The sequence below is a fragment of the Xiphias gladius genome, chromosome 21 (genome assembly GCF_016859285.1).
Source record: "Xiphias gladius isolate SHS-SW01 ecotype Sanya breed wild chromosome 21, ASM1685928v1, whole genome shotgun sequence".
NCBI classification, from domain to species: Eukaryota; Metazoa; Chordata; class Actinopteri; order Istiophoriformes; family Xiphiidae; genus Xiphias; species Xiphias gladius.
Window position 1 is genome coordinate 2,329,833 of NC_053420.1, and position 27,999 is coordinate 2,357,831.

The following is a 27,999-nucleotide window of genomic DNA, read 5'->3' on the forward strand; positions in this document are numbered from 1 at the left end:
GATTTGTGGGCTCCACATGTTTATTTTTGCCTTTCTGGGTTACGTCTTTGAGAAGGGGAAAAACTGACCTGCTGTCAGAACAGCAAAAACACAAAGTGACCAGATTTCCTCTTGACTCTGAAATGAAAAGGCGAAGGTCTCTGATGAGCACGGACATCATTAGTCCACGTGGGCTAGGCCTGTTGGACAGGCTCGTCCGTTGACACGCACATGCACGAAAACACACACAGCATGTGGTAGTCTGGTGCTCGCATGCAGCCGCAAAAACACACACACACGTATGGCGGAGAGTTCCCACGGCGACATCTCTGAGGTTCGTGAGTTGTGCCCCCCCCCGTTACTACGGTTACCGCTCTAGGATGTGTCCTCTGTTACTGTGGCAACAGCCGAAGAAGGTTTTAGTGACTTTTTGTCAAGAATTTAGTATATAAGTATATTTACATGTCAACAACTATAACTGCTGTATAAAAAGATAAAAAATAACAATATACTTAAAAATGATTTAAGATACGTTTTGTTGAAAACGTATCTTCAACGAAGTTGAAATTGTTGACAAATACTGTAGATCAATAAACACTTAAAAATGTTCTTATATCTGTTTGTAACTACGTGAGAGTGTGTTATACACCATACGTTTATGTAGCTGTGGTAAATGCTACATCGGGGCACTTAAAGTGTTACTGTTTCTCATAAAGGGGTCTGGAGAATAGTCCAGTGTCATTGTGGTTTTTTTGGATCTACAGATCTTAAGCTTAATTTGTTTTTCCAAAGTGACAGAATCTGTGTTGTGGTAAAGGTGCGGGTTCAAAAACCCTAGATACGAATGAAGTTGAACTTTGTGTGATGCATCAGAGCTACTGAGTGAGTAGATTAAAACCCCGGCGTCTTCACATCAGCCTGTGGCCTTTCCTGTTGCTTTCCAGATGATGGGAAGGTGGTGAAGGCAGTGTCGGTCATCAAAGACAACTGGGACAAAGAGGAGATCATTCTGGAGGAACTGACTGTCTTCCAGGTGAGATGCAGATGTCAGGTTTTTCTTTTTAAGGGCAGCTGCTACTCACACATGAACCGGAGCGCGTGACCATTCACATGCAGTGGCACAGCCGGCGTTTTTTCAGGTGGTACCAACTTTTTGAACCACCAGTCTGCTCTTGCTTTTACAACATGAATCACAGTGAAAACCTCCAGTCGGGAAACAACCGCTTCAGCTCACATCATCCCACAGAACCTTTAATGACCAACTGCAAACACACACACACACACACACACTGCTACACAGGACTTTTATGGCTAAAATCAGAGCTTGTTTTGGTGTCTCCCAGTGCCCATCTGCATAGCAGTTTTCCAATGGAAAGCATTTTTCTGGAATAATTCCACTAAACAGAAAAACAGATAGCAGGGCACATATTTCCCAAGGTCCTCTATTTAAATAAAGTGAAAGGGAAAACAAGCCGAGAGGAGCTAGAAGTGAGGAGGGCAGAAAAGATGGGATAAAGGGCAAAAATAGAGGACAACAACAAATGTTTAAAAAAAAGAAAGGAGCAGCGGATGAGGAGGAAAAAGAAGGAGAGGATTAAAGAGAGCAGTAAGAGAAAAGGAAAGAGAAAATGAAGCGAGGAAATACGGCGTAGGCAGTTTTAAAACAGAGCACAGGTGAAGGGAAGGAAGAAAGAAGGACATCCACAATGTACACACAGCCACAAACAAACAGGATGCCAGATGCTCGTGTCTGTTTACTTATAAGTGAGATTAGAACAGGATCTAATCCATTTACACAAGCCGCACACAAAACGGGGGCAGGGGTGAAGCTGCTGGCACCGACTCTACAGCTTCACGATAGCCACCGAAGGATGGTGTGGACCGGGAGGAGGCCGCTCTGCACCCTGTCGGTCAGCTTGTCGGCTGTGCCGGGACGGAGGACAGCCCTCCACCACATCCCACCGCTCCTTTATCTCTGCCTCCTCCCTCAAGTCGACCCCTCCACTCGGAGCGGTCAGGGGTCACTGACTCCCTTTGTGGCGCGCTGAAACAAGTCAGCGAGCTAGAAAAATGGAGCTGTGGGATAATTTAGCCCTCTGAGGAAGAAAGAGCCTCATTAGATTTCTGATCCCGGTAGCTGCCCTGATCTCAAAGCCAGGCCGCAGCGTGTAACGTAGCTCCGAGGCATTCCTCAACCTCTGCGGGGCTGACATATCAGCTTTGTTAAAGAGCTACGCTGACAGTTTTTGTCACTCATATAAGCCGCCCCTCCCTCTTGCATTCTTCCAGGTCTGCCAACAGTGGGTATAGTGTAGTTTGCCGGGACTGAATGAACGAATGAATTAAGTTTTTATTCATGCAGACAACTGTGCCCAGACCTGCCGAGACAAGAGATGGTTACATACTTATACCATCTTGCCTTCCTCTCCAGGTTTAAGTCAGCAAACTTGAACACACAAATTAAAAAAAATCTGCACACCAGAGTGTTTCAGCATCACAGTCTGAAAACCAACTTACAAAGATGATCGTAGCAGAAAATCTGGAGCGATTCCTGTTTATTAACATAATAAAGTATTCATCGTCTGTTTATTAAATCACATCTATTACCTTGGTTATCATAAACATCTCTCGCTGTATGTATAAATGTTGGGACGTTTTGTGCAACGCAGCACGTACATTCACCCCTTTTCCTTCTCATCTCACAGAGTCCCGCTCCCATCCTGAGCATGGAGCTGTCGACCAAGAGAGTAGGTCTATCTGTTGTCTTCTGACTTTGACGAGTCCTGTCTGTGCATTTGTGTTTTTTATTCAGAAAAGGTTTTTAGAAAAAGTTTTTACAGAAGTTTTACGGAGAAAAGGGCCTTTCTTTTAAATTAAGTAGCCAATAAAAAAGTGGTTCATTCGGTAAAGTTCCTGTCTCTCAGTGTCAGGTGATGAGCCTACAAGAAAAGCAATGAATCTCTTTCTCCCCCTTTCCTCCCCCGTTCTTTTATCCCCCCCCTCCATTGTCCACAGCAACAGCTGTACGTGTCCAGCGAGCTCGGCGTGGCCCAGCTGGGGCTCCAGAGGTGTGAGTTGTACGGGACCGACTGCGCTGAGTGCTGCCTGGCCAGAGACCCCTACTGCTCCTGGGACGGACAGACCTGCTCCAGATACTTCCCCACCAGCAAGAGGTAGAGAAGGAGGGAGGGAGGGGGAGACGCAGTAGAGGATTATGAGAAGTCGTGTTCCGGCAGGAAGAGGGAAGACGTATAAATTCAGGGGCAAAGATGGGTTGGGCTTCTTCGTTGGTGTGGTTTGTCTTCAAAATGAGTTGGGATCTGATGTTTTCAGGTGTTTCCCCAAACTTCCAGTGGGATTAAAAACAGCAAAAGGCAGGAGTGGGAGCGAGGGGGAAACTCTTCATCTTCTGAAGAGCAGATAGGGAGGGATGAAGGGGGAAACGATCAGAGTGAGAGAGTTGCCATTTTTAATTCACAAAATAAGAGGAAAAAAATCCAAAGACTAATGGAGAGAAGATGAGAAACCAGGTGGCGAGGAGAGGATGAGAGAGAGAGAGCGAGAGAAGGGAGACCTTCAGATACGCCCAAGGACATAAAGCCGAGAAAAAGCGGGGTTGGGTTGAGAAGCACAGCGGGGTCCGAAAACGACAGAGGGAGGTCGCACTAGAAGCAGAAGGAGACATGACTGCGCTCTTTACCATGACTGAAACAACATTCTGTATTTTCATAGCCTCGTCTTGCTCCGTGTTTTCTCATTCATAGTCGCAGTAGCCTCATATTTTTACCCCTGAGGAGCCCAGGAACAACAGTGAGGAGGAAGATTTAATGCTGTTATAAAGTCTTATCTAAAGGCAACTACATCATCTGCTGCTGTCTGCTTTAGTGCACATGCACTTCACTTAGAGACCGTAACCGACATTATTAATGTTTTCAGCATGTTTTTCCTCATCCCAGTGCGATGAAACTATTTCACAGACGGTGAATGAATGATTAATGAAATTAGAAGAAGCAGTAAGGTGATATAAAACAAGTGAGTTACGAGAGATTTGATGATAGTAAATAAAGTATTAAAGCCTCGCTCCAGTGGTTCAGTCTTGCAATTCCGTATAGTTGGAGTTCTGAGAGACAGATTTAAAAAAGAACGGCAGAGATATCCTGACGCAGACTCGAACTACAAGCTCTGGAGCCTGCAGGTGTGTTTGGTGCTAAGCCTTTAATTTACATACTCCGCTCTGATTGGACAGTTACTTCCTTCCGTTGTACTGCTACACTGGCGTAGAAACTCAGTCGAGAGGTCATTTCCCAAGCAATGTGTTTCCTCGCATTGTTTTCAAGTCCAGGAAGCCAATTAAAGTCATGTTGTATTAAACGGGGAAGCTGTTTACTATGAATATCAGCTTTTCCCACATTTGTCTGAAGTGCTTTTATAAAGTTGAGGTGGAGCTAACAGCTCAGCTGCTAACAGCTGTGCTTCGATTTGCCCGGGCAATAGGTTGTCCTCGCACACCAGAGGACATTTGCATGAAGTTGAACCAGTAGTGTCTGAATCCATATGTGTGAATGGGGGTTAGTCCCTGGTGTGAGTCAAACTCCAAAAACTCTGAATCCATCAATGCAACTCACCCGGGTCTTTCAAAATCCACACGTCCAGTTTGTGTTGCAGGTTTTCAGGTACAAAGTTTTATTCTCTAAGGCCAAGCTGAGATAACCCTGGTTACACTGTGACCACATCATCAGGGTTATTTTCCCAGACTCGACAAAGCTCCTCTAGACCGGCAGAGGACGTTATACAGCTGTTTTCATCGGTAGACTGGCACCTTAATGTTTGACATCGGGGGGTGCCCCTTTAAATTCAAATGAAAAAATAACAATAATAAACTTTATTTCCATAGCACCTTTCAAAACCGGGGCTACAGGGCGCTTCACGAAATACAGACCCATCCATATAGGTACAGAGATCCAATGAAAGGAAATTTAAAAGAACATCGTACACAAAAACAGGGATTTCAAGAGATAGGAGAGCGTTTCCTTCAATGGCAACGCAGTACACACAGCTGTAAACAGATACACCACAAGAGACGTATTATAAACCCTGTGTGTGTGTGTGTGTGTGTGTGTGTGTGTGTGTGTGTGTGTGTGTGTGTGTGTGTGTGTGTGTGTGTGTGTGTGTGTGTGTGTGCGTGCGCTAGGCGGGCACGGAGACAGGATGTTAAATATGGAGACCCCTGGAGTCAGTGCCCGGTCACAGAGGACGGTAAGGATTCCCACCATCAGATATGAATAAACTGTCTCTGTTTTACAAATCTTCTCCTGTCATCAGTTACATAATGGACACCCAGTGTGGCGGGTGTGTGCTCAGAAACAGCGGACTTGCACTTACAAACACACTCCGTGTGACTGATTGTGTGTTCTGAAGTGCCACTGCAGGGATGGAATGTAAAACGTCACCGTGGTTTGAGCCGTTTGGCTGGCGGCGCCGTAAGGGATCTGCAAAGATCCCCGACTGCGTTTGATTCTCAGCGAATAGCTAATATCTGAGAGTGCACGAGTTCCTTTTATTAACCCACATACATGTGATTAACCAGTATTGACTATTTAATAGTATCACTATTAAAATCTAAGCAGGTTTCAAGTGTGTGGCGTGTTCGTACTGTAAATGTCACCAAAAAACAGACAGTGTGCAGACTGAAAGGACTGGCTCACAGTTTTTCTGGGGATTTGCTTTAGCTTTAATTCAAAGGTCTCTCTCTAAAGAGATAGGGAACAAAATCCACGGTCCAAAGTTTATCTGAAGGTAAAATGTGGCTTCAGCTGGCTGAGTTAGACAAAGTGGGTATTGCCAAAATGAATGTCTTTTGCAGCTTAGCAAGGAAACGGTGTCCAACGACACAAAGAGGGAATTTTTCTACTCATGTTAACTTCATACAAATGTTTGAAAATGTTTTTTGGACGGGATAAACAGAACAGCGACAGTGGCTTTGGCCCCATCACCATCGTCATCATCGTCGGAAGCAAGTTAGGAAGGGATCGCTTAACGGAGGAACGAAACTGTAACAGCACTTGGTTATTGTTTTAAGGCAAACCTGAAAAATTGTGAACCTTTCCTTTCAAGAACCAAAGAAAAAAAAAAAAGATGCTTAAGTGTACACTTGCCAGACATTAATCTCCCCCAATGCACGAAGGAAATGGAAGACCTACTCACACCTGTAAAACGTGTGTGTGGCATTAAAACGGCTTTGTCAGAACAAACAAAAAAAAACCAACAGAAGAAACAACTGTTGAAGCCTCGAAAGCAGATGTAACTTGGTGTCCGTGTTTGATCAACAGTGTCGTTCTAGGTTGACGTATTGATTCTCTTCTGACACCGTGTGCATCAATTCATATTTCTGTTAACTAACTGCAGAAACACTGTACTAAGACACTTAGCATATTGTACCTGCTGTTAGTACATAGTAGGCAGTTGGGACACACTGAATATCTGAACTGCTCTTACCACAGTCACACTTCAAATTTGTACTATCATTAATTTTTCAAGGGTAGACGTCACCTTTGCCAGAGGTTTATACTTTAAGTCCTATACTGGTGCCGAACGACCATAACACGAAACACACACTGGCTTCTGACCTGGATTATGAAGTGAAATACCTTCTTTACCTCTCTGCTCTGCAGGCAGAAGTAGGGCGCTCTCTAGGGGATGAACCATGTCACTGCAGTTTTCTCTGCTTTCCCCCTTCAAAACAGCAGCAATAAAGATAATCACAGTTAAGGAAAAGGATAAAATGAGGCAGAACTGTTTATGTAAATGTTTCTATAAAATGTGTCATCTTCATCTGCATGTGTGATTTTAGTTCGTCTTCCCGTCAAGATAAACAGATTCTTAGCCTCCCTATTTTTCAGATTCCCACTAACCATGCTGGTTTTTCTCTCTCTCTTTAACTTCTCGGCACAAAACTTAACTCTCTTTTGTTGCTGTTGTTGCTCCGTCAGATTCTGCCGCCGTGGAGGTGAAATCGGTGTACGGCGTGGAGGGGAACTCCACCTTCCTGGAGTGCGTTGCTCGGTCACCTCAGGCTGAGCTCAGGTGGACGAGGCAGCAGAACACAGACACGGACAGCCAGCAGCAAACTCTCAGTCAGATACATGAAGGCAGAAAAGTGAGTCAGACGTTTCCTTTCCATTTGCAAATATCTGCTGTGATGTATCCAAGGGGAGCAGAGGTTGATAGGGAGGATGAGGTGCTTCGGTTTTTCTAACAGTCATCATTCAGATCTACTGGGCTGGAGATGAACACTCACACTTTCCTGCCACGAAGCTTGTTGCTCGTTGCTCTCATTCAGAAATGAATGTTGTTACAACATTAAGCAACCATGTGAGGGAAACAGACAAATCTTCTTTTACAAAGAGAGACAGATGCTGTTAATTTAAAATCCTTGATGTGGCTGTGAAAGACCTCATTTTAAGTTAGGTGAATTTCCAGAGGTTTTGGCAGGTTTCTATAAACCTGAAATGATCCCACTGATGACTGTGCAATCCCGAATCTTAAAATAGGAAAATCCCTTGAACTGAATTTGACTTCATAAACCCGAGCTCTGTAGTTTAACGTGACAGGGGTTACGTACGGTACCTGTATTAGTGCTATAACAGAAAGACGTGAAAATAAGAGGTACTCCTGGCACAAGACACCCAGACCCAGACAGAGGGTCGGTCGATGGTCATCTCACAGGGGAGCCACAGCTCTCAGGTGCCGCAGCCGGTTGAAAAATTGCACTTGGAACTGTCGAGACGCGGAGGCCGTCCGAGTCCTCTCCAGAGCTTTCTGCCACCGCAGATCCACGCTGACCCTCTTCTGCTCAGATATTATGCTAAACCAGCAGAGAAAGGCCGAGATGCAGGTTCTGTTTTCTTCAGGCAGAGCTGCTCTGCCGTCAAACTGATTTTTAAAATTGCTTCACCAATGTGACGTTATTTCGGTGAAATAACAGCCTGCTGTGCAGCTGCAATGTGAAGCAACGACAAACGAAAGCAAATCCTGGATCGGCCTCGGTCGGCAGATACTCGGTAAGAGCAAGGAAGCACAATCAAGGCGGTCCACGTTTGAACTGAGCACTGAGACTTTCTTTAACAAAAGATGTTAACTTCAAACAGAGGCTCTAGCCCAGGAGCCCACTGACCCCTTGGGCCCCTGGGGCTGTGCCTTTGGGCCCGTTCAGTAATCCATCCACGCCTACTGGCTGATTTAGATCCTTAGAAGGGACACCTCAGGTGGAATAAACCATATTGAACAATAACAGTAATACTCTGTCCCATGGTCTTAAATGTGTGTGTGACTGACAAGAGAATCGCCCTCTCTATCCCTCAGAGCGATGACAACCGCTCTCTCCACATGAAGCGGGGGTTGCTGGTTCAGCGCCTGGAGCCGGCTGACGCGGGCCTCTACACCTGCACCAGCCACGAGCACTCCTACAGCCAGGTCCTGGCGCAATACCGTGTCCACATCATCCCCAACCACAGCCTCCACCCAGCCCGCTACCAGCAGAGCCACAGCCCAAACCCAGGGAAGGGTGGCACGGCCGGGGTCATGGTCACCGGGTTTCTAGGCCAGTCCGCGCCCCCCCATCCACCACTTTCGCTGCCGGGACACAGGAACTCGTGGCTGCCCCAGCATCCTCAGCAGCTCCCCCTGAGGAGCTACAAAGACCTGCACATGGCGGGGACCAACAGCCTGAGCGTGGACGAGTACTGCGAGCAGCTGTGGTACCGCGAGAAACGCCGGCAGCAGAAACTCCGCACCCTGAAGCTGAAGCAGGAGGGAAGGAAAGCTCGGGTGAGGAGGAACAACCCTCCCGAGGTTCGCCTCTAGTCACCTGGAGAACACAGACACTGCCTATGGACAACAGATCCTGTACATGCGGAGGACATGGGAAGGTTTTTCAGCCAATTATGCCAGCCTGTAAAGTGACACCCACTATATTTGTCATTAAAGACTGACAGTAATATTAAAATATAGTAAATCCTTATCCTGAATATTTTGACATTTAGACGATAGCACTGTAGAAAAAAGTTTTTTTTCCCCTCTGGTTTCATATGATGAGCAGTGTTCATCATTGTTTGGAACATACGGCAGTTAAATGTTATTCTGTAAGTCCAAGTTGGAAAGAAATTCGGACCAGCGTGATGGACTCAGGTGTCCGAATGATCCATCCGCTCACGACACACGCCTTAGAATCACGAAGGGGCCAAGTATTATCGGCGAATAACGCATTTAATCATGCATTTGTGTTGCTGACAGTTTACGAGACGATGCGTTTTATTATCTGGCCATTTCCGCATGAACAGAGACACAGATAAAAGGGAAGAAACGCACCTGATTACATTTTGTTTTCAGGCTTCTAGATATACATTCAAATGTGTTGCTTTGCTAAAGTATCCTGCTGGATGATTGTCCGGCTAATCACGCCAGAAACTGACAGGTCTGAGTTTTAAAGCCCTGAATAGCTGCTTCCTTAATTCGCTTCTTAGTGCTCGTGATGGGACCCTGCATAGACACCACAGCCTCTGCCACATTCACAGCTGTTTCTTCTCAAGCGAAAGATTTTCCTCTGAGCTCTTCTCACTGGTTTGAGGTGGATGGGGCTCGGTTGAGGAATAGTGATGTAACGGAGGACATTTTAGCCAAAATCTGACGACAGTCGGTGGGTTGTTTGCTTGTGCTGCCAGCACCTTAGATCCAATATTAATCAAATCACATCCACACGGTCCTGATGAAGAGGATCAGCTGATTTTTCGGATGTTAAACTGTTGATAAATAGTAGCTAAGGATGATCTTTTTTCCGACTTAACTTTGACTGTTGCTTATTTAGTCGCGGCTTTTAAATATTCTAGAGAAATATTTAAGATCAGAAACCACGTTTTCAGGGTTTCTTTTAAGTTACTAATTGTAGTGTTAGAGAGAATAGTAGCCTAAACGATTTACTTTGACTTTAATGCTATGAATTTTACCAAAATTCACACCACAACAGTCCTTTTCTAGTCCGCCCCTTTTCTACCCAAATTATCAGTTCAGACTGTCTCTACAACCGGGCACCAAACGGCTGACATGTAGCAAAACTGCCAAATCTTCATACAGGACAGACAATACAGGTGAACATGTACCAGGATCTCACACACAGTGTGCCGTCCACAGTATGAGCTCATGACGGGAGACTAAACAAGGAAAGTGTTCACCCAGTTTACTGCTACACATTTAACTGTGTTTAACAAAAACGCATCTATTTATGTTTGTTCTGAGTTGCAATGCTGATCTACACTGATTAGATCTAGGCTTCGTACATACCTAATGGGTGGAATAAAGGCATCAGTGGAAACGCACACATGAAATGGACCTTGCTTGAAAATACAGTATGTATAGCTTATTAATTCTGCCATGTAACTAATAATTATTATTCACATCAGTGTATATTAAAGAACTCTATTTTTGATAGTTTTCTTTCTTCGTGTACTAGAATTTAGTGCATTTTCAGTGTTTATATAAACCTGTGTGTTTCTGATAAGCAGAAAGATTTTTTTTTTTAATGTCACAACTCTAATAAGCTTTGAGACAACGAACTCAGTAATGAAGCTGTGTTATACTGTGTGTAAATGACAACTTACGTGTAAAATAAAACAAATAAAAACACTAAAGGGTTTTACATTTTTTTTGTGCAATATAAGTCACTCACACAGTACTTTGGTTTATTTTCCAAAGGTCGAAAAACCCGACCAATTTGTTTTGATTTTGTAATGTCAGTAGAGGCTATTACTATTAATATGACGGATTTGAAGGAAGAGATGGTCAAGCAGTGAACAAACTATGGTTGGGAAAAGAAAATGCAAAAGACAGGCTGGTATGCCTGTCTCGATTAGTACTGACCTCAGTCCGAAGAGAAGGAAAGGGCGTAGAAAATAAACCGGCTAATCAGCAAATACGGTGCCGATAGCACAAGGGGGAAAAAAGCACATTTATATTCTTACTTAAGAACTCATTCTGACAAATTTAAGAAAGGGCAGAGTCATTTAAACATCACATCATGGTAAAGGAACATGCAGAAAATGTATGGTAGAGAGACAGGGGCCACTGTCAGGAAATTTAGATGTCAGACATATGCTTAAAAAGCTAATAAACTGCAAAGGTAGAGGACGGGGCTGAAGATTAGTGTTTTATTTACCATCATCATCATCATTATTATTATTATTATTATTATTACAACATGACCTGATGGAGAGAAACCTACCGTTTAAATGCAGGCAGGAGGAGATGAGTGTCTCCAGGAGGTGGCAGTAGAGTGCAACAACATAATTACAAACTGAAAACCCCACAGAAGAAGACGTTAACGACTGCAGTTCGCATTTGAACGACCCAAATGGAAACGCGGTTGATGGGAAAGTAACCGATATTTCACATAAGTGCCAGCGGCGAAGGTGAGAAGGGATTCACTTAAAAGCGTAAAGGTTTATTCCACGTCTGATTTTCATGTTTGTGGGGGACGCCGGCCGACTTCACGGCTGTTGCTGTCAGTTTGCTAGCTGAGTTAGTTAGCCGTCGCTAGCTAGCCCGCTCATGGTAACTATCGTGCTCCATTGACTGTATCTGCTGAGTTTTCCGGCCAATGGGAGAAATTGTAATCGGATTACTAGTACACCACAGCATCCAGTTGTTTCAGTGATCAGTAGGTTTTTTTTCTGCCGATGAGGCTGACAAAGTGACCGAAGAAATAACGAAGTTTTGTGTGTGTGTGTGTTTACCACCAACGGGTAGGATCCAAGGGGACTGAACGTAGGAAGAAATAAACTTGAGGGTCCTACATGGCTGCGCCAACGTTACAGCAGCCCAGTTTCCTTCTGGTGAGTCTCTCGTTAAACGGCATAACATGTTTACATTTTCCACTCGAGAACCAACCGGACTAATGGCCGCTGACTTTAGCTGAATCTGTTTTTAATGTTTGTTTTTGACTTCCATCTGAGTAATAAAGCCTCTAGCAAAACTATTCTCTACTCTACGATACACAATATGTTGTTTCTAACATATTACGATGTTGCTACAGGCCAACCTCAAAGCAGACGCGACCACCAAACCTCTCCTCCAGCGATGCCAGGATCTGGTGAAGATCATTGATGAATATCCCGCAAAGGTGCAGTCTGCTCTTCCACCCCAGTGTCTTGTGTTTGCAACCCTATTTATTTGCTGTGAACGGCTGTGGACGTTTTATATTCTGTTTGCTGACACGACTGAACACTGGCTTTACTGTGAGACAATGAGATGAGGATCAGAACTGCTGTTGTGGTAGATGTCACAACATTAACCCCACATGTTGAAAGATTACAGCTCTTGTTATTCCAGATTTATTCGTGTTTTATTCATGTATGTTAAAAAAGTTACTGCTGATATTTTTACAACGATATTTAAAGATCTGCGTCCTTCTTTGACTGTATGTCAGCCTTATATATATTTTCACACAACACATGCGGTTCCAGTGCAACAGCTCACATGTACTGAACATTATAGCAGCTTATTCTGAGCACTGTACAGTGAAGTGGCATTCTTGTCGCTTATTGGCCATAAATATTTGTAAAGAAATGTGATTGGATTTGCACATTGCAGACACAACACTGCAGGCTCACTCGACGGTTTTCTCTCTCAGCTGGTCAGGGGACGGCAGGGCTGATCTTACCTTTTATGTTCAGAGCTTTTAGTATGAGGAGACAGCTGCTGGTACTGTGACTTCTAAGTTTCACTTTGAGCATGTAGACTTTCTCTTGTGTTCTTCGTACTTTATTTTTCTAGAGAGATGCACAGAAACCTAAAATAAAAGATTGAATTCACGCTGGTTTAGAGAAATGTATGCTGATATCATTCAGATGTCAGTAAGCACACAATCACTGATGTTTTTCCTTACTATTACAGCACAAAAGCAGCACAGCATATAAAAAAAATAATTGTTCCTCTGGGTATGTGAGGGTGTTACTGTGGACAGTTGAAGTTCTGTTTGGCAGCAGCTGTTGTGCTGTTGGCCTTTCAGTGAGTGACACAGAGGATGAGTGTGAGGCAGCAGGATTACAGTCCGTATGTGGGTTGCATTGTAGTCTGTAGCTTCAGTACCTACAATGTGACCACAGAACTACTTTTGGTACAGCACTGACCCATAACCCGCAGACAAAAAAATCCCACAGCTGACTCCATTAACCAGAGTCAGCTGATGCATTGGTTTGCTGAAGTGATATCTGCTGTTTTGTTTTTTATTTTTTCAGAACAATGTGTAATTTCTTTCATCATGCTATTGACGTTTATTTGTGTTATGAGTCTATACTTGCTATATTTCTTTTAGTCTGGAGCTTTTCTTGTCTGTTATGTTTAGGGATGGGGTTCAGTAACATTTTATGGAATGTGAATCCACTTTGTGTTGCTACTTGCCAGTTTCTGATTACAGTGTATATTTGTGTGTTTCCCTTTAGGAGCTGCACTTGATTTTCCCCTGGCTGGTGGAGAGTGTGTTTGGCAGTCTGGACGGCATCATTGCAGGCTGGAACCTGCGACTCCTGCATTCAAGGAACAATGAGTACATCATTGCTATGGACTTTCTGAACCCCAGGTAGTTGGTTTGTCTGTATAACCACAGCAAAATGTGCTTTCATTGTGTGCTTAAAGAATCAAATCAAACATCGTTCTTTTTCTTATCTTAATTTCTTTTCAGCGGGCCGATGATGAAGCTTGTGTATAAACTTCAAGCAGAAGAGTACAAATATGAAATACCTGTCAATTATCTCCCGGTAAGAACATATGTCTCTTTTTTTTTTTTTTTTTTTCCCCTCATTTTGTCTCATTTAAATAAATCAGTTTAAGGATTATTTTGGAGCAGCGGCAGTGCCTCTGTAATTCACATTTGATGATAACTGGAGAAAAGAATGAACTGCTCCATGTAAACAGACTCCCCTGCAAGCATCTAATCAGATTTCTACCATATCCTGACCTAAGAGCCGACACGCCATCACTTCCAAGTTTTCAATCAGAATTTCCACATTTATATCCATAGGACAGCTACATAGAGGAGAAACCCTCCTTCATCCTCATTACGTTAGGATAAACTAAGATGTTTTAGGTTAGCCATAACTATAAAAAGACTCTACACATCTTCATCTAAACACCACCTGCTTTAATGGTCCTGTTTGTGTGACAGAATGACTGTTTGCAAATAGCGAACATGCAAACAATATTATGCAAATCAGGCGCTGCCACATCCAGCAAATGAAGTGGAAAGGCTGATGTCAATGCAGAGCTGTAATCGTTACCCTTGTATCCTTGACAGTTAAGCTGATAATATTACAAGTTTTAATTCTACATTCAATATATTGTATGACTACAATATTGGTAAATATTAATTAATTTCTAATAAGTAGGTCAGCTAAGGGTTAGGTTCAGGGTTTGTGAGTTTTAACCATGAATACTTGTTAGTCATGTTTTTAGTATCTGCCTCAATTACAACAGATTGCGTCCAAATGTTTTATTGCATCGTTACGAGTTGCGGTAGTTCTGTGGAAATCTATGATCCTGCCCTGAATTGACAAAAAAAATGACTGAAAAATTAATTCTGCTTTAATTCAAATGTTTTGGAATCTTCTGAATTTAAATTGGCAGATAAACTGTTGACACAGATTCACTTACTATGTGTTTAAACATTAACACCAGCTTACATCCGTCACATACATAAATGCATACTATCAAAGGAGAATAAAAGAAAAGGCAGAAGGGAGAGAGAAAATAAATAAAAGAGCAAACTGGACATTGTAACATCATACACATTAATAGGGATATGACCAGTTTTAAACATGGAGCAGAAAAGGTTGCCAAGTCTTATACCTTATTCTGGTTGAGCCAAGAGAAGTATTTCTGTAGCTGGTCAAGTTTCAGGTGTGCCGTCACATCCTCCAGCCAGCGTTTATGAGATGATGACATGTATTACAGTTAAAGAACTGCAACTGGTACTAGTTTAGCACAATGTCAACCATATCCACCTAGGTTTATTTCACTGTTTCTCTCTGTATCCTGAATTGTCATCCTTGTGTGTCTTGAAGGGTCCTGTGAAGGCCTGCATCCAGGAGGGCGTTCTCCCAGACTGTCCGCTGTTCCACAACAAGCTGCAGTTCCCCCTATCTGGTCTGCTGACTCTGAACCTCGCTCTCAGTATCCTTCACAATACAAACACTAGTCTGGCTGGCTTTTCTCTATGGTATTAGTGAATGACAAGTCAGGCCTTTGTTTCAAAACAAAACCACGCGCAGTCTAATAACTAATAGTAATAACTATTTCAGTTCCCTGCTCATCTCATTATACTGTATAGTGAACAGTATAATGGGATGATCCAGTTCAGCGTTTCTTCCAAGTGTGTGGCAAAACAAATTTCATTGATCAGTTGTAGAGCTACAACCAATGAGTATTTTCAATATCAATGAGACATTCCCTTCACAACTTCCCAGAGCCCAAAGAGATGTCCTGTTTTTTTCCGACCATAGGTCCAAATCCTAAAGCTGTTCAGTTTCAAAACATATATGACAAGGAAAAAGCAGCAAATCCTCCCACTGGAGAAGCTGTAACCAGAGAATGTGAAGCATTTTTTTTCACAGTTGTTGCTTGATAATGACTGAAATGATGATTTAGTTATCAAAATAATTGCAGATATTTTTATGGCAATCAACTAATCGATTAATCGACCAATTGCTTTAACTCTAATTAGTTATGGCATTTTTTTAACAGCTACAGGTGTGTATCCTGACTTTGGTGCACAGTAGACTTTGTTACAAAATACTCACTGTGAGACAGCATGAGGACAACAGGTGGGTTTATATAGTGCAAAGGGGGAGGGAATTGATTTTACAGCATTGGGCAGTTAATTCCTTAACGTTCTGCAGATCCATTTGAATTCTTCATGTTCAATTTTGCCTACTGTCTCATCACGCCAAAGGTGAGTTTGCCAAAGTACGGTCTGTTTTAGTGTTGAAAATTATGAGGCCAAGTCATCATTGTCCACTAAAGCTTTTATCAAGTTTTTTTTTTTTTTTTTTTTCCTTTTTTCTTTTCCTTTTTGCTTTGATTTTTCAGCTTCACACAGAAAGCCATTAATAAGAAATAATGTAAGTGGTGTGACTGGTCTAAGAGGTCTTAGGAATGGGCACAGTCCTCACAGGGAGAACTAAAGCGTCCTCTTTTTCAGAACTACCCCCAAGGCCAACACGGAAGCTCCACAGACAGTGCCTACTTTGTGCTGGTGGACACCTACCTGAAATACTTCCTCCCCAGTGAAGGAAGTGTGCCTCCCTCTCCTTTCTCTGACTCCAGAGGTTCTGTCACTGCACCCTCGCCAAGGTATTTGTAGTAAATACCGCATTTAAACAAAACTTTTTGATTGGGGGGGGGGGCAAAGTGGAGATTGAATTATTGACACCGCACATCAAGAAAATTCATCCTGTCAAAATGTTTGAAATTCCACTCTCCCCATGGCTTAAATTCAACAGATCTTCCAGTGTTTCCTTTGCTGGTTATGGCGTTCACAGCCCCAGTCTCCTGAAGCATCACATATTCCATCAGCCCTCAGTTAACGCAGACCCCGCTGCCCAGGAAATCTGGAGGTCTGAAACACTGTTACAGGTAAGGCACAAATGAAGCTGTGGGTTCCCGTGTTTTCCGTGTACAGAAGTTTGACATTTTGTAATGCACTTGAATTATTTATAAATGTAACTGTTTGTGCGTTTTGTGTCTAAGAGCTACCAAATGTCTTCAGACTGAAAATATTTTATGTTCTGTTGGTTGGAGGAAAAAAAATCATTTGGGTTTATTTTTGGTAGTGACATGGGCATTAGGGATGCAGCTAATGACTTTTTTGATTCTTTATTAATGAAAATGTAACTCACAATTCCCCAAAGTGTTGTCTTCCTTGTTTTTTTCCAAAACCCATATGTATTCACTTTAATATCCCAAAGAAAAGCAGCAAATCCTCAAATTTGAGAGGTTTGAAATAGACTGAACCGATTAATCCATTATTATAATAGTTGACCATTAATTTTCTGTACATCACTTAATCGACAGATTGTTTCCGCTCCAGTGGGTGTGTTTAAAGTGATGCTGTCGTAGTGTTTGAGGTGAATTAAATGAAGGCTGAAATTGTGTTGATTCCTTTTCCTAAGTTGTTTGTGGAGGTCTGGCTCCATCACTACTCCTTGGAGATGTACCAGAAGCTGCAGTCTCCTCAGGTGAAGGTAAGAGAATATGTCCACGACACCTCTCCCTCCCTCCTCTCCCTCCCTCCTCTCCCTTGCACTGCAGCATTGCACTGCTGGCTGTTGACTGGCTGACCACAATCCTCCCTCACGTCTCCACCATCTCTGTCCCATCTCGGAGCAGGCCCAGGGTGGGAAAAGTGGCGCTGGCCAGCCGCCCTGTGGTTGGTAATTTTGTCTGGCTGCCACCTGGGCCCCTGACCAGCTACAGTTTGGAAGTCCTACACTGAAACTGCGTTTTGCCAAATTGTGCAACGGCTGAGTTTTAAGATATGTCAGCTACTGTGGTTGGTAAATACCAAAGACACCCTGAGCAGGCTAGGGTGAAGTTGTCCACATTTTTAATGTTTTAAACCCCAGCCTTGGGGTTGGGAGAATGTATTGCTTATCACTACCGAAGGACAACTTCACCCACAACTCTCTGTGTTTACACTGCAAGCAGGTAGATTTTCTACGAAGCACCAGGGTTGTTAATGATAAGCAGCATATTGTACAGTAGCACGTGAGTTCCTGCTGATGGGCGCAGCTGTTTAAAACTGCCACTAGTTCATTTTCACTGACGAACAAAGAGACGTGACTCAGCGAACTTAAGTTAAATAGTGTCCTGAGCTCCTTGCAGTGTGAATGCACATCAAGAACTCCTGTTCCCCACTTTGAAAGCATCTGATTCTCTGGTTTATATCTGAGAAGTTTTTTTAAATCCCTTTTAGAATGTATAGCGTATGAGTAGTTGAAGAGTAAAAATACTGCATTAGGCGATTTGGCACCTGTTCCTGGTATTAGTGCTTTTGCTTTCTTTCACGTCCTTTGCATGCTGCATGTCCATGCCACCAGTCTTTGTTTTGTTGATATGTTCTGTGTGTAGTTGCATGTGAAACACCAACATAGAGTTACAACATGGTGAAGGTTTTTGGAGACTGCAGAGAGTCCACAGTAAATTGGATCCCATTCAATACACGGGAGTTCAAATATTTTCATGTCAAGGATCTCCAAGCAGAAATGCTCTTCTGTACTGCCTGTAGCGGTAGTCATTCTCTCAGGGAGCCCTAACAAAAATGAGGTTTTGAAATGTTTGTCAGATGGCCTTGGGAAAATGTCCTCACTATTATCAGTTCTGTTGGTTTTGCTTGTGGGTCATACCACACTCTGATCTCAACGTTAAATACTCTTCAATTTGAACTAAGAGAATAACACAGCTTCAATAAAATATCAGTCAGACAAACAGGCTGCTAATGACATTATTGTTGAAAATGCTCAGTGACAGAGTAAAGGTTCACTAAGATAGAAGTTGAGACACTTGGATGTGGTTTAGGTCATCAGGGCTTTACAGGATATCCAGAGGGGGCATTCCTAACTCTTTCTTATTGAAAGGAAATACTTTGTATTACTCAAAGAAAAAAGGAAAATTTGTGGTAGAAGCATTGAGGTAGTTTGATTAGTTTGAATCTTGAGTGGAAAGTTTACTACTAAAATAGCAGCACTGCAGATTTTTTTCAAAAATGACCTACCTGTTACAGCTGCAGTACATCAAATAAACGAAAACGTTTCATTTCCCATCCTGACTATGTAATGACGACCGTGTGATAATGTCATCATCACATGTAATTCATGTTTAATATACAGGTCGCCCACCCATCGAAAGCAATCACAGTGAGACTTTATGCTGGTGTTGTTTGTTCCCTTTACCTGCACAGTACATACAATGTGTTGGATGAGGCCCTATAGTTATATACTATACAACAGCTTTGACCCTCAGCTGTAGAGATACCAAGATGCAGAACACTCTTGTTTAGTTACCCAGCAACACTCTCCTCTGTATTTATGTAGCAGTATTGTTGTCTGTAGTATTCGGGCTTTTTTTTTTTCATCATTGATTAATCTGACAGGTGTTTTCGCTGGTCTATAAAATATCATAACAAAGTGAAAAGTGCAGTTTTCTGGAGCAAAAATATCTCGATTTTTCCGACCAGCAGTCCAAATCCCAAAGATATTCAGTTTAGCACGGAGTCGAGAGAGAAAAAGAAACGGCTGATCCTCCATTACGGCTCAGGAAAACCATGAAATAGCCCTTCAACTCCTTGTGTAACATGCTGTAAGATTACCTGCATCATAAACACCGCAGGTGTTGTCGAATGCTCACCCCTTTAAAACATTTTAACCACTGTGTTGAGTTGTCGTGTTGTGTTACGTTTACGTCCTGTTAAGAGTGGAATTGAACTGCAAGATTTTGACCAAGTCGGTTTCAGCTTAGATGTCCCAGTAAGAGAGATGTTCTCGGACCTACAGTAGAAATTTTAAAAAACTCTGTGTTGGATGCCATCAAATCCTTATTCAAATTTCTCAGAGTACAAAATGTAATTTGTTTAATAGAGATCAGGTAACCAGACCACAAAATACAACGTTTTCTGCATTTTGTCGACGCAAAACAAAATCTTACAGTTTTGAGTTCACTCTGTGGATGATGTTAAACATTAGGGATGGGAATTATTAAAGCTGCTATGCAAAATTCTATTTAAATGTTGAAACGTCCACCTGGATACATGGTGGAGTACTGTATAACACAGAAGCAGGTGCGTTTTTTGTCGTCACACTCTGCACTCTTTCATTTTTAGACGCATGGATGTGCTTGTCCAGTCAACCCTGTCCCGGTTGATATTTCCAATAGCCAGCACTTTGGAAGGAATGCATTTCCACACAACCCTCCACGATAGCTCTGCTGTCAATGCTGCAGATCCCTCGTTGCCTCATAGGAAGCATGTGCACATTACAACTCAGTCAAATAATTGTTATTCATTTGTTAATGAACAGAAATATTTCCATTATTCTGGGCTTTACGAAGAAAATGTTTTCGTTTTGTTTGTTTTTTTTCCTTTTATAAATACAGCAGTTTGATCATTTGTGAAATGATTCCCATCCCTACGACCATGTAATCCCCTTTGTCTGGAGTGTAAGAGAGGCCTCTGCACCGTTCCCCAGCAATTAAAGCATTGTTTCCACAGTCAATATTTTATTTTTGTTTGTCTCCTCTCCTGTTTTCTGCTCCTTTCCTCCTGAATGTTTTTGGCCAATTGTTTGTCTGGTTGCGCTCTCCTTTTGTGCTGCCTCCTTTTTTCCTATTCTCATGTATACCTTCCTCCTGCCACCTTTTCTTTCCCTTACTCCTCTTCCTCACCCTCCCTTATTGTCACTCTTCCCCTTCCTCTCTCTTCGCTGTCGTTCCTCCTCCACCTCCTGTCGTTGTCTTTACTCTTCCTCATCTTCCTCTCCCCCCTGGTGGTTACGGGTGAACAGCTGGCGCTGCTGCAGTACCGCCTCAGTATGTCCAGCATGCCGTGCCAACCCCACGCCCCACCAGGCTCTGGGACCCTCCACACCTACCAAGTACTTTTACCTTTTCATTCACCCCCGCCCCTCTGGGGCCTCCTGGAGGTAAACCTCAGTCACTTAATGTCACGGTCATGGGTACTTCTCTCTTATTGACAAACACAGTGAGACATTGTCCCTCCGGTCACCAGCCTGTTGCTCACAGATGTCAGTTAGGGCTGATTAGTTTGTGTGCTTGATCCTGCTTTGGCACACAGCTGGCCCTTATGTGGATGGTTGTAGCTTTTCTAAAAAAAAAAACAGCCAATCAAAAGGTGAACGTGCCTGGTGAATTTAGATGTACAATATACTGTCACCCAATACTCAAACAATAAGACAACCCAGCCTTATTAAATGGCAGTGGTTCCCTATTTGTTTTGGCCTATTTCTTATACCCTTAGGTCAGGGGTTAGTTCTCCTTTTTTAAAGATCTTGGTTCATCCTGCCGGATTTTTATGACTTTCAGCTTTTTGACCTTATTGTCAATCTTTTCATATAGAAATGCACAAGCAGCAGCGTTTGGTCCTGACCCACCAGAGATTGTGTTATTAGGCCTGTTGTCTATGATGGGCTGCTGTCAACAGGTTAACAGAAAATCTTTCAGTCTGACTGTAAATTGTGAATTTCTACAGAGAAGTATCCTTGACAGGAAAAGTAATCCTGGAATGAATCTTTTGGAATTTGAATCTTTGAGCAGATTTTTACTGGTTTGAGTGTGCTTCACTTTTGCTGTTTGTTTTGAAAGGCATGCTTTTTACACTATGTCTGGTGTGCTTTGTTGCTGTACTTGTATATGTTGTTGATAAATGTTGCTTTCTATTGACACCATTGCGCTTTGCAAAGCAAAAGATACTACTACATTTTAAACATCAAACTTTATTTTACATGCCAGTCGTAAAATCATTTAATGATTCAGTCATTGTTTTACTTCTTGGCCTAAATTCCTATACAAAGTACTTTACAGAGGTAATGTTTGTGTTTGCTGGCATCATCCAGAAGAGGAAACTATGCAGCGTTTTGACAAAGCAGCTTTGATATAAGCAGGTAATAGAGCATTGAGGTCCCACCTTTCATTCTGTTTCCCAGAAAGTAATTTATTAAAATGTAAATTGATTCTTACATTTTAATGAATCCCACTTGTAATGAAGTGCCAAATCTTTGAAAAATTTCTATCAAATCAAATATACTTCATATTCACATCCAGTATCAAATGACTACATTACATGTCAGGTATTTGTCACGTATAAGCTTTTTAATCACCGTCTTAGTCTGAACTACTTTTCCAATGTAAAATTCTGGGGTGAAAGAACCAGATTTGTTGTTAAATATCAGCAGCAGTTCAGTCACCGTTGTTTGGAACCGAAAGGATGAGACGTAGCGGTGATCACAGCAGACACGAGCCATCGCTCGCCGTCACTCACACAAAAAAGCAGCGTGGGACCTCTGTGCTCTATCACACAGAAAGTGCTCTGAGCCTTTGATGATTGTTTGGCTGCTTTTGGACTGTGATGCATTATGATGGACTGCTTTTGAAACCGGCGGCTGGGATGACAGGGTGTCGTGCAATTATGGAGCACGTTGTGACCGGTTGTCCTTTCAGGAGCCCTTCACTCCGACAGAGGAACATGTGCTGGTGGTGCGTCTCCTGGTGAAACATCTGCATGCCTTCGCCAACAGCCTGAAGCCTGACCAGCTGTCGCCCTTACCCTTGGCCCACTCGCACACTCACACCAGCCCACTGGAGGAGTTCAAGAGGTCCACCTCATCACACTTGCACCACACATGCTAGCGTTAGAATTTATAGAAATGCTACAAGTCTTCCTTAATGCCTGTTCACAAGTTAAATAAATAGTTTCTTCATATCTGCATGACTTTGATTTAAAGCGGTTAAAAGAATATCCTGCTGTAGTGTTTTCTAATTTCTTTTTTTTTTTTCTGCATCTACTTTAAAACTGTTTGTGAAACTCTCCCTTAATGAGCACTAAATGTCATGTGTCCCTCTTGGCTACAGAGTGGTGGTGCAGCGTTTCGTTCAACAGAAACTGTACCTGTTTCTTCAACACTGCTTCGGTCACTGGCCTCTAGACGCCTCTTTCAGAGCGGTAGGTCTCACTCAGCCAAACTAAATATTGGTGTTTTAATATCAGTAATATTTTTTCATTTTTAATCTCTTCTGGTGTTAGCAGTTAGAGCTGGTGGTTTGGTTCTGCCCAGACCTTTCCAGCCTGAGTTTTAAACCACCATGTTCTTTTTTTCTCCTTTGGCCGTTTAGTCAGGATTTTAGTAAGTTTAACAGTAGGATAAGTTTTAACTTTTTAATTATCGCAACAAACAGCCGGTGGTAAAGAGTGAGTTCAGAGTTATGCCTTCTAACTATTAAATAGTTTATTTCAGCTATAAAGCTGTAGAAACACACTGGTTCAGCCTTTACTTTACTGTTAAGTGAGTGTATCATCTCTGTGTTTAGGTATTAGAGACATGGCTGAGCTACATCCAGCCGTGGAGATACACAGGGGAGAAGACCAATCCTCAGCCAGACCAAAACAGAACGGTACCCGACAAATGGTGAGTCTGATGGCTTTGTCTTTTGGCTTAAATTCCATGTCTTTTTTACACATTGACCCACCTTTCCAACAAACATGGCTGAAATGAACTGTTGATGACCATTCGAGGGATAATGTTGTACTGACTGCGCTGTAACTTGCTCTTTTGCAGGGAGTCGTTTGTTCAGGAGAACCTGCTCATGTACACAAAGCTCTTCCAGGTCTTTTTGAACAGAGCAGTAAGGACAGATCTGGTCAACGCCAAAAATGCACTCATGGTCTTCAGGGTGGCCAAAGTCTTCGCCCAGCCAAACCTTTCAGAGATGATCCAGAAAGGTGAGGACGTGGGAGCTTGTCAAAGTATTGTTTTAAAAAAAAAATTAGTAATTTAAAAAACATAATGTCCTGTATCAATGTAAAATATGCAATTCATACTGTATTAGTTTGGAGAACATCATTTATCTTAAAAAAACAAAACAAAAACCCATTTTGTTTTTAAAAACAAGATTTCTTACAACATACAGGCAGGATCTCGAGCTTGTCCGAGGTGTAGCAGCAATGACAGAATTATTTTGGTGCTTCTCTGCAGCAGTTAGCACTCTGTAATATTGTCGTAAATGTTGTGTTTGTCATGCAAAGCTGGTTCAAAATGTGGTACAAATCCACAGTTATGTTACTTGAGGGGTTTATTAGTGTCAGTAGCACTCTGGTCAGATGAGAAGTTGTTGCATTTTTCCAGCCATAACCTGAGTTTTCTAGCTACAAGGTTCCACTGATATTCAGTTAATAAAAGGAAAACTGTGGCACCTTGGATAATCCAGTCATCTCTCTCCAGGTGAGCAGTTTTTTCTGGAGCCCGAGCATGTCCTCCACCACCGCCAGCCCCGCGGCTACCTGACACCGAGCCAAGGAGGCAGCTACCTGTCGTCACGGCAAAAGGTGGTGACAGACATGGTGTTCAGGGTGAAGAGCCACGTTTATGCCTTGGAAGGACAGGACTGTCAGTACAAACAGATGTTTGGCCCTGAGCTCAGAGGAGCAGTAAGTTTACCTTGTTTCAAGTGTGTTTTGTCAGTTTTAAGCCAGGTTTTTCCAGTACGTTCCCACCCAGAAGGTTCTGTTTTAGCCACAAACCTAGTTTAGTGGCAAATAGTTTGACTTTGGCAGGGAACAACTTGGTTGATCATAAAGCAGTGGCAAGTCACACTGAGAACACCTGTTGTGGTGGCTCAAAATCTCAATTTCGTGTCCATTCTGCAGGTCATGAAGTTAATCCAGATCATTGCGCAAGCCAGACAGACAGCCAAGAGGATCTCAGATCAATCCAGTGAGGTGGCAGCCAATACCTCATTCCTGTCCTGGTTTGGTCTGGGCTCTTCTGATGTCAACAACACCTTCCCTGGAGCCGAGGCAGAGGAGAGTGGGGAATGTCTGAAGAAGACCCACGAATTTCTGGACAGAGCTTTGGAAAACCTGTGTCAAATCTTCAAGGTCAGATTACTTTGATTGTTGCTTAGGCTTTTTCTCCTGTGTAATATTTCCCCCCAGTAAGTTTCAGTTTGGAGAATATATTTTATTGGCATATTTGAACTGTGAGAGTGATGCACGACTGTAGTAATAAGAGTAAATCTAAGTCATTAGCTTTTGGGTTTTAGAAAATCAGAAACAGTCACTGTTTTCAATGGGTCTAGTCCTGAAAGTCAAAGAAAGTAAAAAAGTTTTCAGGATGTTGTAGAAATAAGCCTCTTTTTATTCTGATGAATTCTCACAAAATCTCATAAAGATATTCATGGTTCCCAGGAAACGTATCCTTATGGCTTTGGTGATCCTCTGACTTTTCCTTTAGCGCCACCATGAGGTTGACATTTAAGGTTTGGAATGAAACTGTTGGATGCATTGCCATTAAATGTGATTCAGACATTCATGTCCCCTTCAAGGGGAATTGTAATAAATTTGGTGATCATCTGACTTTTCATCCAATCCCGTCTTAGTTTATTACCAAAAACCTGCAGAACTAATGACGTTCCCATCAGCCTCAGCGATAAAACCTGATTTTGTGACCTAAGACTAACCCATATGCAGGATATTACATATTTGGATCATTTCATGTGTGGTTGTTGCCAGCAGGAAGTGGTGGACAATGAGATTCACTTTTGACTGACAATTTTAAATTTAAATTGATGTTTCTTTGTTTTGTAGCTGAACCAAGGGCAACTGACTCAGCTTATATCAAACCTGAGTTCTTCCCAGGACGACGGCAACTGCAAGCAGCTGCCGGACTGCATCCAAGGGGAGAACGGACTTATCCTAACTGACCTGGGCAGGAGGCAGGTTAGTATTTCAAATTTCTGTACATGAGGAGGGCATGCGTTAGAGCTGTGGGTCGAGCCCTGACCTGACCGTGTGTGTGTGTGTGTGTCTGTGTGTGATGGCGTGATGCAGATCATAAGCGGACTGCGCAGGTTTGACATTCATTATCAAGGAGACCCGGAGCTCCAGCCCATTAGGAGCTATGAGAATGCCCTGCTGGTCAGGCTGTTCTACAGGATCTCTTCTCTGGTCAATGAGAGGGTAAGTGGTGCCAGCAGAATGTGCTATCACAGCTACATTTGTTTGAATTGGTCCAAAACCTTCACATTAACAACTTAACTTGGTGGCATTTTTGTATTTGCTTGTGGCTCTAACAGATATTTTAATATCAACATTGTATCGCTTGACTGCGTGTAATGTGGAGGGGGTCGCTCATAGTGACAAGCCCACATTTTGCAGTGCCGCTCAACTGTACGAGTGTTTGAGCATCTTTCAGCTCAGTGTCTGGGTTTTATGGCCTGCAGCTTTACTGCTCTGGTTCACTCTCACTGCGGCAGCAGGCAGCTGTTGTCGGTTAAAAATGGAAGGCGGTCGCGTTCAGCATTAAACTCCAACAATTATGACCGAGTTTCGCCCACACCTCGTCTTCCTCAAGGCAAATTCAATACTACTCAGACAGCCTAACATACACACACACACACATCTCCCACCAGGTACCAGTCCATAATCACACGTACATCCGAGTTAATCACAACCACGGAACACTAAACTAGTGTTCTACCGTAAACTTCTGTCATGTAATGAAATGATTGGAGCTTAGCGTGCGGTCATCAAGTACCTAAGTCAAAGCGTTCAGTAACAGACATTAATATTGAAACTGTCTGCTAAAACAACAAACGAGCCCGATCACTTTTCTGTCTCTTTTTCTGGGCTGGATCTGTTGATGATTGTAGCACAACAATGAACAATACAACCACTGAATAACCTCTCACTGTAATTACACCTATGAGATGTAATATCTTCTTTTTTTTTTTTTTTCTGCTGTCCTCCCACAGTTCGGAGGGCACATGAATGCACTCTGCTCACGTTCAGACTTGCTGGGTCGCCTGGGGCGTCACTACTTGACGGATCCTGGTTCCATAACAAAACTAAAGCGTAGCCCGATATCCCAGCGGGCGTTGGAGAGGAACCGCCATCCGAGGCTGAGCCTGCGCCCGCTGGCCAGCTACAGGACGATACTGCTGCTGCTGCTCTTCTACGCGTTTGGAGCCTTCCTGACGTTTGGTCCTTTATCCAGCACGGTCTTCATCCTCACAGGGGGGTTCCTGTATGGACTCTTGATGACGCTGCTTGGAGACAAACTGAAAACCCACTAGCAGAGCCACAGGGTTCCTACGCGTCTGGAAAAAATACACATGATGTTTTTTCTCAATTCCAGCTTTGAATGTTTGGCAAAAAATGTATGAAAATGAATAAAGTGTTGAGTGGTTCCATGCATTTTATGATGAATAATGTAGTAAGCTATTGATCAAGGGCTGCAACTAACGCTGCCAGTTGTTTCTTTGATTAATTGTTTGGTCTTTATAACATCAGAAAACAGTTTAAAAAGGCCCATTATAGTTTCCTAAAGCCAAAACTATGTCATCGAATGTCTTATTTTGTCTGGCCAACGATGTAGAACCCAAAATATTCAGTTGGCTGTGATGGAAAAACAGGGAAAAGCAATATTTGAGAATATTTGAGAATCTTAAAACATCAGTCATCAAAGCAGTTGCCAATAAAAGTTCGTTCAATTGACCAATTGGTTAAGTGAGTACTCGTTACAGCTGTATGTTGATCCCTGTGAAGAAATATAGTTTGTCGCCTGCCGCAGTGACGTCACAGATCTGAGTCAAACTAACAATGTTAGTTAGGAGTACGTCTGTTAAGTGATTCGGCCTACTAAATAATAGTAGGCCAAATCATATGTATTTCTGACCACTGAAAAAAAATGCTGTCTCTACAGGGCTTCCTAAACGGACAGGATTTTGAAATGGAAGATGTGTAGGAATCCTGTTGGCAGCAGGGTGGAAATGGACTGGCAGCTCTTTGTCCCTGCTTTTGATATGACTGCTTTACTGTTTAAAATGGGGTTCATATATAGTAACCGTGTACATAAATACAGTGTTGCTGCTCAGGTGGTGAGTTTTTTGTTGTTGTTTGTTTTGTTTTTTTCCCAGCAAGCATCTGAAAACAGGCAGTTCCAAACATTCAAAGTGTGCTGGTTGATTAAACTGACTACATTTCTCATTGAGAGCAGAATGCATTTTTGTCCAAAAGGCTCAATAAACTGTTTGCACTTGTTTGTATATTTCTGGTCTAATTCGTTAATGGGAAGTGCACCAGTCACATACACTAATGAAGACACGCATTTTAAGCCACATTAGAGCTATACCAAACACTTGTCGTTAATTACTGCACATACTGTTTGATAATTCATCTGCGTCTTAACTTTGCCT

The 27,999-nt window shown here is 42.7% G+C and overlaps 2 protein-coding genes across 6 annotated transcripts in view; both read left to right on the forward strand.

Moving 5' to 3' along the window:
• The window catches only part of si:dkey-49n23.1 (semaphorin-3D), a 101,002-nt gene extending 90,374 nt beyond the window's left edge, over positions 1 to 10,628 (forward strand). Inside the window, exons 14-19 of one of the 2 annotated variants that reach the window (XM_040159491.1) lie at positions 924 to 1,012; positions 2,685 to 2,726; positions 2,995 to 3,152; positions 5,171 to 5,235; positions 6,969 to 7,135; positions 8,332 to 10,628. In XM_040159491.1, the coding sequence (XP_040015425.1) occupies positions 924 to 1,012; positions 2,685 to 2,726; positions 2,995 to 3,152; positions 5,171 to 5,235; positions 6,969 to 7,135; positions 8,332 to 8,841 (1,031 nt within the window). In that variant the 3' untranslated portion in view covers positions 8,842 to 10,628. The remainder of the gene's footprint in view (positions 1 to 923; positions 1,013 to 2,684; positions 2,727 to 2,994; positions 3,153 to 5,170; positions 5,236 to 6,968; positions 7,136 to 8,331) is intronic. The other variant, XM_040159492.1, reaches the window with a different exon arrangement.
• A 670-nt stretch (positions 10,629 to 11,298) lies between these two features.
• smpd4 (sphingomyelin phosphodiesterase 4) lies at positions 11,299 to 27,834 on the forward strand. Of its 4 annotated transcripts, none has more exons than XM_040159775.1 (20): positions 11,299 to 11,438; positions 11,776 to 11,861; positions 12,062 to 12,148; positions 13,470 to 13,606; positions 13,709 to 13,784; positions 15,087 to 15,195; positions 15,921 to 15,973; positions 16,223 to 16,374; positions 16,524 to 16,656; positions 17,193 to 17,264; positions 20,577 to 20,714; positions 22,249 to 22,403; positions 22,660 to 22,750; positions 23,116 to 23,213; positions 23,364 to 23,527; positions 24,027 to 24,232; positions 24,452 to 24,682; positions 25,391 to 25,522; positions 25,634 to 25,762; positions 26,557 to 27,834. In XM_040159775.1, exons 2-20 carry the CDS (start codon positions 11,823 to 11,825, stop codon positions 26,875 to 26,877), a joined length of 2,523 nt encoding a protein of 840 aa, XP_040015709.1. In that variant the 5' UTR covers positions 11,299 to 11,438; positions 11,776 to 11,822; the 3' UTR covers positions 26,878 to 27,834. The 4 variants fall into 4 exon arrangements, with proteins under 4 accessions (XP_040015709.1, XP_040015711.1, XP_040015713.1 ...); XM_040159777.1 differs by having other exon boundaries at positions 20,577 to 20,666; XM_040159776.1 differs by lacking the exon at positions 11,299 to 11,438 and adding an exon at positions 11,451 to 11,580.
• Positions 27,835 to 27,999: the final 165 nt, after the last annotated feature.